At 44.4% G+C, this 15,806-nt stretch overlaps 1 protein-coding gene across 1 annotated transcript in view; it reads left to right on the top strand.

Moving 5' to 3' along the window:
* Nucleotides 1-15,806, top strand: part of LOC137537024 (zinc finger protein 208-like) — a 68,637-nt gene that overhangs the window by 47,734 nt on the left and 5,097 nt on the right. Inside the window, exon 15 of the mRNA XM_068259180.1 lies at nt 2,399-3,358. Within this exon, the coding sequence (XP_068115281.1) occupies nt 2,399-3,358 (960 nt within the window). The remainder of the gene's footprint in view (nt 1-2,398; nt 3,359-15,806) is intronic.

The raw sequence follows: 15,806 nt of genomic DNA, 5'->3' as shown, positions 1-15,806 counted from the left end.
ATACTGTACACCATATGAAAGGCCCATCCCCATTCCTCAGTATAACATCATAGCACCAACAAATGAGGAGATACTGTACATCATATGAAAGGCCCATATCCATTCCTCAGTATAACATCATAGTACCAACAAATGAGGAGGAGATACTGTACACCATATGAAAGGCCCATATCCATTCCTCAGTATAACATCATAGCACCAACAAATGAGGAGGAGATACTGTACACCATATGAAAGGTCCATCTCCATTCCTCAGTATAACATCATAGTACCAACAAATGAGGGGGAGATACTGTACACCATATGAAAGGTCCATCTCCATTCCTCAGTATAACATCATAGTCCCAACAAATGAGGAGGAGATACTGTACACCATATGAAAAGCCCATCTCCATTCCCCAGTATAACATCATAGCACCAACAAATGAGGAGGAGATACTGTACACCATATGAAAGGTCCATCTCCATTCCTCAGTATAACATCATAGCACCAACAAATGAGGAGGAGATACTGTACACCATATGAAAGGCACATCTCCATTCCTCAGTATAACATCATAGTACCAACAAATGAGGAGGAGATACTGTACTCCATATGAAAGGCCCATCTCCATTCCTCAGTATAACATCACAGCACCAACAAATGAGGAGGGGATACTGTACACCATATGGAAGGCCCATCTCCATTCCTCAGTGTAACATCATAGCACCAACAAATGAGGAGGAGATACTGTACACCATATGAAAAGCCCATCTCCATTCCCCAGTATAACATCATAGCACCAACAAATGAGGAGGAGATACTGTACACCATATGAAAGGGTCATCTGCATTCCTCAGTGTGCATTGGGCTCTAAATAAAATTGTGTATTGACTACAGTGCAGCCCATAATTATTCATACCCCTGAGAAATATTGACTGAAAGTTACTTTTATTCAACCGGCAAGTAATTTTTTGACGGGAAATGACATAGGTGTTTCCCAAAAGATAAGACAAAGTACAAGAGGCATTATTGTTGGAAAAAAAAACATTCCACAGCTTTCATTTACATTTGAGCAAAAAGTGTCCAGTCCAAAAGTATTCATACCCATCTCAATAATAAATAGAAAAGCTTTTATTGGCTATTACAGCAATCAGCTTTTTGCATGTCTTCACAGGTATTTTTGCCCATTCATCTTTAGCAATGAGCTCCAAATCTCCATCACCCTGATTTTTAGCTCCCCCCACAGATTCTCATTTGGATTCAAGTCAGGACTCTGGCTGGGCCACTCCAAAACGTTAATGTTGTTGTCTGCTAACCATTTCTTCACCACTTTTGCTGTGTGTTTTAAGTCATTGTTATGCTGAAATGTCCACCACTGGTGCCTAAGGCCAAGTTTCTTTGTGTGCTTTATCTGGAGAAGTGGCATCCTCCCTGGTCTGCATGCGTGGAACCCACCAGTGTGCATTGTCCGTTAAATTGTCTGCCTTGAGACATTGCCATCAGCAGAGCCCAGATTCACCAGGATGGCCTTGGTGGTGATCCTTGGATTCTTTTTCACCCCTCTCACTATCCTCCTGACCAGCACAGGTGTTACTTTTGTCTTGTGACCACGTCCTCTGAGATTTTCAATAGTGTGGAACATTTGTATTTTTTTTAAATACTTTGCACTGTAGCCACTGAACGTTGAAAATATTTAGAAATGGCCTTGTAGCCCTTTCCTGACTTGTGAGCAGCCACAATGTTCAGCCACAGGTCCTCACTGAGCTCCTTTGTCTTAGCCATTACTGTCCACAAACCAACTGCAGAGAGCTACTGTTTTTACTGTTGAGTTGATTAAAACAGCTGTTCCCAATTAATCGGTAATTTGGATGCTTTAGAACAGCTTGGACTTTTTGGAATGGTATAGAACAGTGATGGCTAACCTTGGCACTCCAGCTGTGACAAAACTACAAATCCCATCATGCCTCTGCCTCCCCGAGTTATGCTTAGAGCTGTCAGAGTATTGCAATGCCTCATGGGACTTGTAGTTCCACCACAGCTGGAGTGCCAAGGTTAGCCATCACTGGTATAGAACTTTGGATTTTCCCACAGACTGTGACAGTTTGTGAATAGTATGAATAATTTGGATTGGACACTTTTTGCTCAAATGTAAATAAAAGCCAAACATTTTTTTTTTTCAACAACAATGCCTCTTCTACATCATCTTATTATCTTTTGGGAGATACCAACGTAATTTCCCGTCAAAAAATTACATGCTGGTTGAATAAAAGTAACTTTAAGTCAAAATTTGCCAGGGGTATGAATAATTATGGGCAGCACTGTAGAAGTCCCTTTGCACTCCATTCCTTAAATCCATGACTCCTGATTACGGAAATTGAATGGTATTTTGATAGTCCTAAATTTTTTCACCAATAGATGGACGCTATGTACAGAATATTATAGAGGAACGAGTTATCTTCCCTCCAGATAATGCTGCAGAAGATAATGGCGTCACACAAGGTTCTCCAGGAAGGATCTCCAATACTGGAAATACACATCACAGCCTTTACCATGAGGAGAGATCACCGGATTCCTCTAATCCTGAGATATCTTCTGATAAGTTTCCAAACATCAATATAAGACTTTATAGTGAGATTAAAACTAAAGTTGGATGTAATGCTAAGGAATCTTGTTCTGGTGACTCACGCACTGTCAGAGTTGGAGATGACAGGAAATTTCAGTGTCCAGAATGTGATAAATCTTTCAAGGTGCGGTCCCGTCTTCTAGCACATCAGAGAACGCACACAGGCGAGAGGCCTTTTGAGTGCTCAGAATGTGGGAAATCTTTTACTTTGAAGGGAATCCTTCTTAAACACCAGTTAGTTCACACTGGTGAGCGTCCTTTTTCATGCTCAGAATGTGGGAAATGTTTTGCCTACAAAACAAACCTTATTGCACACCAGGTCCAGCACACTGGCAAGCGTCCTTTTTCGTGTTCAGAGTGTGGGAAATCCTTCTCTATGAAGGCAAGCCTCCTTAAACACCAGGTCCTTCACAGTAGTGTGCACCCTTTTTCATGTTCAGAATGTGGGAAAGGTTTTACCCACAAAGGAAACCTTATTGCACACCAGGTCAGGCACACTGGTGTGCGGCCTTTTCCATGTTCAGAGTGTGGGAAATCTTTCACTACAAAGGGAAACCTCCTTCAACACCAGGTCCTTCACACTGGTGAGCGCCCTTTTTCTTGTTCAGAATGTGGGAAATGTTTCAGTCAGAAAGCATCCCTACTTAGGCATCAAAGGTTGCACACTGGCGAGCAGCCATTTTCATGCTTGGAGTGTGGGAATACATTCACCTTCAAAGAAAACCTTATTAAACACCAGAAAACACACCGATGAGTGTCATTTTCTGGTTGAAAGGAGATTCCGAATTCCAATACTATGAATACACTACTGCGAGTCTGGGAAGTCTTAGACATCTCTGCCTAAAATCAGCCCACTTGTTAGGAGTCCTCTTCTACATGTTTGCACCTGCTGTTGGCACTATTTTCCTAGGGTGTTGCATTACCTCTGCTCACCAGCAGGGGGCATTTTGCTTCTACTCCTTGTGGACATTATTTTGCCTGCATCTTCTTGGTTTACCTGATGGTTGCTCTCTGCTTGTGGAGTTCTGTACTTTCTATATCCACCAATAGGCAGCCCTCTGGCAACATGTCCTGAAACAGGTTCAATGTGCCATCATCTTTTGCAATTTGCATTTAAGGACTCCACCCACATCAGAACTCCACCCACCTCAGAATTCTGTGAGAATCTCACTTTAGCTTGGCTCTACTGCTTTCCATCTTCTGTGCTTCCTGTTATGTAAGCTTATTCTGACCCCTTGGCTTCCTTCCTGGTTTCTCTGCCCTTTTGCTGCTGTTCTGCCTGCTCTTAACCACTTCACCACTAAGGGTTTTTTCTCCTTATGGACCAGAACAATTTTCATATTTCAGTGCTTCTCTCATTTATTTGCCAATAACTTTATCACTACTTGTCTCACCTAAATGATTCATACATTTTTTTCGCCACAAATTGGGTTTTCTTTGGGTGGTACTTTTTGGTAGGAATTATTGAATTTTATATACACTTTAAAGGGAATAAGAAGGACAATTTAAAAATTTCATTATTTTGCAATTTTCAGCCAATTATAGTTTTAAAATAAAACTTGCGATTGTAGATAAAACCCACACATTTTATTTGACCATTTGTCTTGGTTATTGCAACGTTTAAATTGTCCCTAGTACAATGCATGGCGACAATATTCTATTTGGAAATTAGGGTGTATTTTTTTTTTGGTTTATGTCTTTTTCATTGTACTATATCAAGAATTACAAGCCCTTATTTTCAAAAATAACTATAATATACTCTCATGGCATACATATACAAAAAGCTAAGTCCCTAACTAGCAGTTTTTTAATGATTATATTAACTATGGTCGCAAGCTAGGGGACAAAGGGATAATGGCTTTTTATTGTTTCTTTTATAATTTGCTAGCTGGTGACCTGGCATTGCCCTTGTATGTATTTGGTTGTTGTTGGCTCTGCCCAATTTCTCTAACCTTGACACATATTCAGACCCCCAGAACATATTTTCCCAGGTAGTAAAGAATCTGTATACCAAGTTTTTGAAATTGGTCAAGGCGAGTGATCACAACACATACACACATACACACAAACATCCGATTTTATATTCAGTATATAGATTTTTTTTTAACACTGTAATATTAATTTTGGCCACTAGATGTCACCTGCTTAGAATGCTAAAGCATTCTAAGCAAAACGACATTCAGGGCTTGTTCACATTAGAGGCGTTTTTTTGATTTTTTTTTTTTTTACAAATCGCCCTAAAAGCGCTTACACTATGCTTTCCAATGAGATAGTTCTCATTGGAGCGTTCCGTTTGCTTGCCGCTGAGTAAAGCACTGCATGGACCATTTTCAGGGCGATTTGCCCTGAATGGAAGGTATAGGAAAATCGCTCTGTGCATCGATTGCATTCGCGGTTTTAAGAATAAATACATTGTATTTATTCTTTTCCGGATCAAAGAGTTCACTTCTGGGGAGTGAATTAAAAAAACGCTCTGGAAAAGCATTGTATACAATGAACAGAGGCGCCAAAAGTATAAGATTAGATTCAATGAGCTTAAAAACCAACTTAAATGGCAAAATTGAAGGAGGAAGTAGTGGTCTTACCTCCCTCAAGCAGACACAACAACGACTGCGATTCAGACAGTCAAACACATTTATTAGGAACTCCAAAAAGAAATGCAACGCGTTTCGCAGGTTCAACCCCACTTCATCAGGCAGAGTATCAAACAATCTGCACAAGGATTCAAATTAATCGCCTCTGTCAGTAAGCCTGTTTTACAGTGGTTGCCTGCTGGTGACCCTGACTTGTGAGTATTTAGCAATACAAACTTTTTGCCACCTTGTCCAGTACGAATTACACTATTGGGGTTCTTGGTGTTCCCTGTTTTTAGCTCTGGAAAAGCACTTAGAAAAGCGCTTTTAACAAAAATGCATCGGCCTCCCAAGTGTCAGGAAACACAAAAAAAAAAGCGGCAAACGCCCAACGCAAACGCGATCGGAACTCAATGTGAACAAAACCTCGAGGAAAGTAAAAGTTTTTTTTTTTTTTTACTTGCACTCATTGAATGATCAATGCTGTTCATTACAGCGCTGGTCATTTATGATTTTGTCATAACGGCTTTTGAAACATATGTTCCCATTCACCAATCTCAGCTGCAAGCGCACGTCACGAGAACGTGGCATGCATAGAGAGGCAGAGACTCTTATCTACGCCCCTCGGATGGGAAAAGTTCTCCCGCGGGTTGTAGATATACTTCTGCGATCGAGGCTACTGGTTAATATGTTTGTATTATGAATTAGTTAATATTAGGATTGCAGTCTCTTATGTTAGTTTTATTCTGGAGATTTGCCATTGTTCACTTGTATATATTTGTACTAATTGACAATAAACATCTTTTCACTTATACGTATTGTTTCCAAAGCAGGATCATCCACAAGGCATCCTAGGCAGGTGCCTAGGGCCTAGTTTGTGTCATGGGGCCCAGCTGCCACTAATGTTTTCTCAAAACCGCAGCTCTCCAACCACCCACAATCAGCACCTAAAAATATCTTCAGCTGCAGGATCAAAGGGAGGCTGGCATCATTGAAGTGGAGATAGTGTATAAGTGACACGTTAGAGATTTCTGGAGGCTTTACATGTCTCACACATTATTCTTTGGGTCACTGAATACTGCAGGAATGGAGCCGACCACGGAGAAGCCCCTCGCATATAATTGAGGTGGAAGAGGATGATATGTGGACAGTAAGCCTGTCTCTCCTCCATGTGGGGGAGGGGGAGTAAAATGGGAACACTACATCAAGTCTGATTACTGCCCTCCAGTTTTCCTGGATAATTGTTCTCCTGGGAAATCAATACTATGATATTGCTTAAAGTACAGGTGGTCGTCGGCTTACAAACGCCCAAGTTACGAACCAGCTGTCGATATGAGCACGGCCCCCTGTGATGATGTAATTTCTCCAAGGCGACGCCAATCAACGTGGAGACAACAGTGAGTTTCAGAGCGAAATTACACTTACTAAGGCGAGTAATACAGGTGGGGGAGCACAGGGGGCCCACGAGGGAACAAAGGGTACAGAGGAGGTCCCGGTGGCACCAATGGGGGACACAGATTATTAAAGGGAGACAGGTGGCACAAAGTAGATCTGAGGAGACACAAAGGGGGCACAGGTGACATAATAGGGCAGTGGAGGTAAAGAAGCACAGGTGTCATAACGGGGTCAGTAGATGCACACATGGCGTAGTGAGGACAGTGGAGGATCAGAAGGGGTGCAGGTGGCATAATAGGGTATAACTGTCCCAACTTAACAAATTCAGATTAAATGGGTTCTGTGGAGGAGCTCAAAAGACAAAATCCGACACTTACCTGGGGCTTCTATTGGCCCCCTGTAGCTGTAATGTCCCATGCCGCCCTCCTACGATCCTCGGTTCCACCGCTGCCGGTCCCGGTCTAATATATCCGTCTAAATAGATGTATACTGCTCGCTCTCGCACGCGTCATCGGGAGCTTACTGCGCAGGCGCAGTAAAATGTTTTCCTGTACTGCACCTGCGCAGTAAGCTCCTGATGACGCGCGTGGAAGCGAGCATGCGCGTGGCCGCAGTCTAGGTAGACGCAAGATTGGACCAGCGGCGTAGAACGGAGGAATGGAGGAGGACAGCGCGTGCGGGACATGGCAGCTGCAGGGGGCCGATAGAAGCCCCAGGTAAGTGTTGGATTTTGTCTTTTTAACCCCCCCCCCACAGAACCCCTTTAAAGGGAACCTGAAGTAAGAAGGATATGGAGGCTTCCATGTTTATTTCCTTTATAACAATACCAGTTGCCTGGCAGCCCTGCAGATCTATTTGGCTGCAGAGGTGTCTGAATTGCACCAGAAACAAGCATGCAGCTAATATTGTCACATCTGACAATGCCAGAAACACCTGATCTGCGAGATACAGAGACATGTTGATGCTGGATACACATACCTCTGTGTATTGCCCATTCCTCTACCCATGTCCCCCAGTCCCTTCTTCTCCATCCCATTCACTGCCCTTAAGGCAGGGGTGTAAAATACGAAGTGGGCAAAAATTAAACACTGGGACCTAGTCGCGGGCCAATTTCAATGTCTACTAGCCACCTTATAAAGTTACCTGGTGTCTAATGGCCCCCCTCCAGCCCCTATACAGTTGCCTGGTGTCTAGTGGTTCTCCCTCCCCTATGCAGTTCCCTGGTGTCTAGTCCTTTTCCCCTCCCTCCCCCATTGGCCTTCCCTGGTGATCGAGGACTTCACCTCTACTATAGCTTCCCTGGTGGTCTAGAGTGGGCCAAACCTAATGCAAAGTGTGGAAACCACTTGAGGGACAAATGTAATGGCTCTGAGGACCAGTTTTGGCCCGCGGGCCGGAGTTTGACATGTATGCCTTAAGAGGAGGAAGGGGGGGGGGGGGGAGTGATAGAAGGAAACCTGGCAGCAAGCCTTTTTTGAAAATATATTCTCCCCAGAGAAGCAATCCCCATATATACTTCCTGAGGAAGCCCACTCCTCAGTTATGAGTAGGCACACCTCCCAACTTTCTGTCCCCAAATTATGGACTGCATGGGGCCACCAAAACCTTAGCTGCACCCCTGTGCTCCCTGCACAAAGCCCCCCACTAATATGTGCTACGGAAACTCTTTAATACAAGTACTCCAGAGAATCCCCTCTATATATGTGGCAGCAGTGTAAGTACACCTCTTAACTTTCTGAGATAAGAAAGATCTGAACATAGGTCCTAAAATAGGGATAAATGAGGAAGAGATTAGGACAGGGGATTTAGGGCTGGTTCACACTGGTGTCTGCCCGGCTTTCGGAGGCGTTGCGGCAGCGTCGCATTCGAGCTTTCTGTGGCGTTCGGTTGCAGTCAGCGATTTTCTCCCCCACAGGGTGACATTAGCCGTCCAGGGTCGAGGGAACGCCAGAGAAAATCAGGATTTTTGAACGCCGCATTCGCGCAAAAACGCCGGTAAAAGCTCGGTACAAATGCTCCCATTCACTTGAATGGGAGCGTTTAACGCTGGCGGTAAACGCGGGGCAGACGCCCGTGTGAACCAGGCCTCAGTTTAAAAACCGGGATTGTCCTTCCCTCTGAAAAAGGAACAGCTGCAATCCCTGATATAAAGTATTATTACTGGTGTAAGAAAGGACCACCAGATCGCATTGCCCACTGCATTTTTTGTATAATAGGAGGTCTATTTCTATTCAATATCCATATGTGGCTTTAAGCCTTGCCCGCTCGTCTCCTGAAAACACAAACGCATCACCCAAATACTGATTGCACATAAAATCACAACAATGCACAGGAAATCACATTTTTAAACTTATGCAAATGAAAATCGCAGCACAATTGCAGTAGTGATTTGTAATGGGAAATGGCTCTTAATGGGCTCTATTCACAAAACTTCTCATAAATGACTTCTCACCTATTTTATAAAAATAACCTTTCAGAACATTTACAAGCAAAATAATCTCTTAAAGTAAGTTGTTCCTGATTAACTTAATTTCAGTATTACTTTTCTTACCTTAAAGAGACTCTGTCTCGTAAAGTCTTGTAAAAAACATCTTATTTTAAAAATGTGTTTAACTTGATTGCCCTAACTAAACCGCCGCATCCCTGCCGCTGTAATCTATCTAGATCCCCCCAAACTCCCCGAGGGGCAATCCGGGCAGCGCTTCTGTGAGAGGCAGAGCTATGAGCCGCAGCTCTGCCTCTCAGCACGTCTGTCAGCCCGGATCGCCGCCTCTCCCCTGCCCCTCTCAGTCTTCCTTCACTGAGAGGGGCGGGGGAGAGGCGGAGATCCGCCGCTGACAGACGCGTGTGAGGCAGGGCTGCAGCTCATAGCTCTGCCTCTCACAGAAGCGCTTAAGGCAGCAAAATCCATGACCAAGAAAGTCGTGGATTTTGCAGGGGAGAGGGAGGGGGGATTTAGATAGATTACAGCCGCGGGGATTCGCTGGTTTAGTTAGGACAATCTTGTTAAACACGTTTTTTAAATAAAAAGATGTTTTTTACGAGACTTCAGTGTCTCTTTAATTATATTATATTTTTGCTATTTGGGAGCTTACAAATCATAAGAAGAAATGAAGCCGGCACCATCCAATTGCTCTTTTATGTTTTATTCACAGACTGTCATACAGTATAGTAAGTCTGTCATAGCTTGACAAAGGAGCATGTGTATCGCTCCGAAACATTGCTATACTGTATGACAGTCTGTGAATAAAAAGTAAAAGGCAATTAGATGGTGCCGGCTTCGTTTCTTCTTATGACCTAGCTCGAGTGGTGATTGAGGTGGCCTTGGGGTAATGCATTTCTCTATCCATGTGGAGCTTAAAAATGTAACATTGGGCCAGTGCACACCAAAAACCTCTAGCAGATCTGCTAACGCTAGAGGTTTTTGAAGCAGATTTTCAGAGCGATTCCTAGGCATGTTCAGGGCCCATTCACACAAGAGCGTTTTGCCGGCGATTTCAGGCAAAACGCTCAAGCGCTAGCGCTTTTTAAAGCGCTAGTGCTATAAAACCCTATGGGCCCGTTCTTACTTAAAGAGAACCCGAGGTGTGTTTAAAGAATGTTATCTGCATACAGAGGCTGGATCTGCCTATACAGCCCAGCCTCTGTTGCTCTCCCAAACCCCACTAAGGTCCCCTGCACTCTGCAATCCCTCATAAATCACAGCCATGCTGTGAGGCTGTGTTTACATCTGTAGTGTCAGTCTCAGCTGCTCCCCCGCCTCCTGCATAGCTCCAGTCCCTGCCCCCGTCCCTTCCCTCCAATCAGCAGGGAGGGAAGGGATGCAGGCTGGGACTGGAGTTCTGCAGGAGGCGGGGAGAGCAGCAGACTAACACTATAGAGATAAACACAGCCAGCTCTGACAAGCTGTTTGTCAGCAGCGTGGCTGTGATTTATGAGGGATTGCAGAGTGCAGGGGGACCTTAGGGGGGTTTGGGATAACAACAGAGGCTGGGCTGTATAGGCAGATCCAGCCTCTGTATGCAGATAATATTCTTCAAACACACCTCGGGTTCTCTTTAAGCAAATTGTCAAGCGCGTAGCCTGCACCATTTTCAGGCATTTTCTCAGCGATCGCGTTTCAGTGCTATAGAGGCGCTAAATGCGATCGCGGAAAAATCGCGGCAGTGTTCAGTGATTTTTCTGTGTAATTGCAGAAAAATCACTCCCGCAAAACGCCGTTGGTAATCGCCGACGTTTTGCGCTTTTAAGTGTGAATGGGGCCTTAGAGAGCTTTTCTAAACATGTCTAACTATTTTGGAGCGTTTTTTTGTGTAGCAGATTTCATATATTGTTACAGTAAAACTGTCACTGAACAGCTTCTGTAACAAAAACGCCCGGAAAACCGCGCTGATCTAGCGTTTTTCAGAGCAGTTTTCCACTTCCCTTTACATTACATTAACGGCAGAAACGTCTCAGAAATCTAAAAAATGCTGCAGCCCCCGAGTTTGCGTTTGTGGAAAAAACAAACCGCTGTGGTGTGCACCATCCCATTGAAACACATTACCCAAGCAGTTTTCAAACAGCTAGAGTTTTTAAAAACGCTCCAGAGCCGCTCTGGTGTGCACCAGTCCATAGATAAGGTGAAAACAAAGGAAAACCGGTGAAAAGCTTTGCGAATCGCCCCTTCACAAGAAAGTGATGAAATTGTCTATTTTCGGAATATGTTTGTGTTAAAGTGGACCTGAACTCTTGCACAGGACACAAGGAAAACATAACAGAAATGCACCCTGTATGTATTTAGAGAGTTTAGCCTGTCTAATTCCCCCTCATTTGTGTCTAATCTCTAGTTGTAATTTGATCTCCCCCCTGTGTCACATGACTGCCTATGGAAGCTAAGCAGATCATCATAAGCCCAACACAGCAAGCAGATCTCCTACCTTCCCAAGCCCTCTTTCCAAGGTAAGGGAATTCATCCTCCTTCCTCAAACAGCAGTAATATATTTGAGCTGGCAATCCATTTTTTGCAGACTGTACAAATACTTTAAATGCATTCAGAGGCTGAAATTATATTGACTCCATTGCCTTTCTAAAGGTCCGTACACACGCCGGACTGGAGGCAACGACGGGCCCGTCGTTGCCTCCCGCTAGGTGGGCGTGCCAACGACAGTCCGGCGTGTGTACGCACTGTCGGCGGACTGATACGGCTGTTTCTGAGCTATCCGCCCGGCGGATCGCTCAGAAACAGCCGTATAAGTCCGCTGACAGTGCGTACACACGCCGGACTGTCGTTGGCACGCCCACCCAGCGGGAGGCAACGACGGACCCGTCGTTGCCTCCAGTCCGGCGTGTGTACGGACCTTAAGTAAACCTTAGTAGGCCCCATGCTTCTGCATATCAATGGAATTTTCACACCTCTTCTAGCAGATTCTGAAGGCCAGCATTTGCTTTTGTCTACCCCCCACTGATAAACAACAACAATCAAAGGAAGAGCTTACTTAACCCATTCCTTCCCAAAGAGCAATGTTAATCTATACAGCCAGCTTCTTACTATCTCTCAGGCCATTGAGAGCTGCATCTCACATTGGAAAAAAAACAAGCTAATTTGCTGGAATCTCTAGGGATTTTAAATAAAGCGCACAGAGGTAAAAAAGGCAGCCAGGCCCATAAAAAGTGCCACACTCAGTCTCAGTCCAACTTCAGGGACCCAGGTCCATTCAAAGAAAAGAACTTTCCAGCGATCTCTAGTGATGTGTACTGGAAATCAGAGGCTGAAAGTAGCAGAAGTTACCATGTCCCTAGTCAGAGATGCAGTAACACCCCGGCAGTGAACCCAGTCGCCATTGCTAAGCCCCATGCAGTCACTGCATTGCTCTGCAATGCCCGCTCTATAAACAATAAGACAGCCATTATTGCGGACCTTATTCAGACATGCGATTTTTCATGCATCACTGAAACCTGGATTGATGCCAATGCGGGCCCCACATTGGAAGCAACCATCCCATACAATTACTCAGTCCTAAGTGAGGGAAGACGAGACCGCAGAGGAGGGGGTGTAGCAATTTGTGGCAAAACAACTCTGCAGCTCAGGGCCCTGAATGTTGGCTCAACAAAGTCCTTTGAATGTATAGGTGCCCAGATCTCAGCTGGTAAAGGCTTCAAAATTTTAGTGGTTTATCGTCCCCCCGGAGATGCTGACCCTTTCCTACAGGAATTCCCAGAACTTCTGGCAATGCTAACTCTGTCTTATCCGAGATGGATCATCCTTGGAGACTTCAACGTCTGGGCTGATAACACTCAATCACAAGATGCAAATGAACTAATAAATCTAATGGGTGGACTAGGCTTCACACAAGTTGTAAAATCTGCTACCCACAGAGGAGGGCATACGCTAGACTTACTGTTCCACCTTGGAATGGACATTAGTAACATAACAGTAACCCCAGTGGTGTGGTCAGACCATCACATAATACAGTTTACTATTGAACATCACCCTATCAAGCAGCTCCCTAAAGAAACAATCAAAATCCGTCCCTTGAGTAAATTAACACCGGAGAGAATAACTGCCAACCTGGATTTTACAAATCTGCTCCACAGTCAAATGGACCCAAACACTCTAGTAACCCAGTACAACAACACAATATATGAAACACTTGACAGTATTGCCCCATGGCGCACCAAATCAGCAACCAAAAGGCAGAAAGCTAATTGGTTTGACAAAACCATCATGGATCTGAAAAAGATAGGGCACAGACTAGAAAGACAGTGGTGTAAATCAGGGTCTGAGGAGCACAAATCTAGCCTAGTTTAACACCTCAGACAATACCAACAAGCAATAACCAAGAAAAAATCAGACTTTATCTCGCACAAAATATCTACAGCCAACAACAGAGCTGGTCAACTCTTCCACACAGTGGAATCACTCTGCAATCCTTCCTGCCTAAAAGCCCCAACCACATTTTCCAGGGAAAGGTGTGAAGAATTCTCTGCCTTCTTCACAAACAAGGTGTCTACGATCCGTGCCAGCATTACACCAACAACATCAATTGACCACTGGACTTTGCATCTGCCTACTACCGTACCACCATGGCAAGTCTTTGACACTCTGAGTGTAGAAGATTTTGGAATTCTCATTCAAAGTCTCCGCCCCACTACCTGCGACCTGGATCCTGGCCCAACTGGATCCTAATGCAGTGCCCAAAGCTGATCAGGCCAGCACTTCACAAAATCACTCAGTGCGCCTTGCAAAGTGGACTTTTCCCAGAAAAACTAAAGAAAGCAATCATAAAACCCCTCTTGAAGAAACCATCACTAGATCCTGATTCTGTAACCAACTACAGACCTGTGGCGAACTTACCATTCCTATCAAAAGTTATCGAGAAAGCAGTCGCCAACCAGCTAGAAGCCAGGCTTACAGATAACATCTTTGATACTTTTCAGTCAGGATTCAGGAAAAGGCACAGCACTGTAACGGCATTAGTCTGAGTAATGAATGATCTACTTACTGCAAGGGACAAGGGTGATTGCTCAATTCTGATTCTTCTTGACTTGTCTGCAGCATTTGATGCTGTGGATCATGAAATACTAATCCAGCGACTGAAGAATTACTGTGGCCTAGGGGGTACTGTTCTTAGCTGGTTTCAGACCTTCCTATCTGGCAGGACACAGCAAATATGTCTGGGCACACACTACTCTAATCCAGTGCCACTTCCCTATGGAGTTCCACAGGGTTCTGTACTATCACCATTACTCTTTGCAGTCTACATGCTCCCACTGGGCAAAATAATCCATAAATCCAGAACTATGGCCTAGGATACCATTGTTATGCAGATGACACACAACTGTATCTGTCCTTCAAGCCTGGCACCCAAGACCCATCAGCATCCATAAATGCATGTCTAGTGGATTTACAAAATTGGATGAACACGAGCTGGCTGAGGCTGAACTCTGACAAAACAGAGGTGTTGGTGGTAGGTGGTCCACACATGATGGATAAAGTTCAAAATGCTCACCACCTCAAACTAGCAATGGGGGGAGATACTGTACAGTATAAAGACTCTGTGCGAAACCTTGGGGTGATCCTGGATGGAAATCTAAAACTCAAACAGCAGATATCAGCTGTCGTCAAGTCTTCCTTCTTCCATCTAAGAAATATAGCGAAAATCAAACACCTTATCCCAGCTGAAGACCTATCTGTCCTGGTTCATGCATTTGTATCCTCCCACCTAGACTACTGCAACGCCCGGTTCATCGGATCTACAGATAAGGTTCTGCGCCCCTTACAGCTAGTCCAGAACGCTGCAGCCAGACTCCTAGCCAATGCCCCCCGCAGCTCACACATCACCCCAATACTGCAAACTCTTCACTGGTTGCCAGTAAAATGGAGAATCCATTTTAAGATCTGCCTGCTGACTTTCAAAGCTCTACACCACATGGGACCCAAATACATAGCGGATCTATTGGAACTTTATGCCCCTCTACGCACCCTCCGCTCTGCCAACAAGATGAAGCTGGTTATTCCCAGGATACATTTAACATTTGGTGCTCGGGCCTTTTCCTATGCAGCCCCTACTCTATTGAACTCACTTCCACAATCAGTACGAGAGGCTCCTTCTCTGGACAGCTTTACAAAAAGGCTAAAAACTCACCTCTTTTCCCTAGCCTTTGAGACTGCATAATGCAGGGTTGCAGCGCTTTGAGTCCCCAGGGAGAAAAGCGCTATATAAATATTATTGTTAGTGTTGTTGTTGTTATTTGAAAGTACAGGCTGTAAACAATATGTCTGCCCTCATCTTAAGTTGGGTGGCATGCAGTTCCGCTCTTATCCACAAGATGGTGCTCTCACCTATACAACGTGGAACGCACAGACAGGAATGGGTGGAGCAATAGCTTGGAAGTTAGAGTGAAGAGGGAGGAAGTTTAGGGGAGAACTGGCAGATTAGCTGCCTGGAACTGGCAGCGGAGAAGGTAAAATTATTATATATTTTCATGCAGTAACCCCCAGTATATCCCCATCACCAGCATCTGGCACTGCTCGGCTCCTATATAAATATGCAGTGACGTGTATGCATTTCAAATGTACAATTTAGGGTAGGATTTGTAAGATATGGTGCAGTCATGTCACTCACAGTGTGTTCAGTATAAGCTATTATTGGTGCTTCTAGTGATCGTTAATCTGCTATAGGGTTTACTGGGCATTGAGGCTGAGCCCACCGCTTATACATATTTACATGAACTCTGTAATCTATTAAAT

Source organism: Hyperolius riggenbachi, chromosome 10 (genome assembly GCF_040937935.1).
Source record: "Hyperolius riggenbachi isolate aHypRig1 chromosome 10, aHypRig1.pri, whole genome shotgun sequence".
NCBI lineage: Eukaryota > Metazoa > Chordata > Amphibia > Anura > Hyperoliidae > Hyperolius > Hyperolius riggenbachi.
This window is presented reverse-complemented; position numbering and strand designations above follow the sequence as displayed.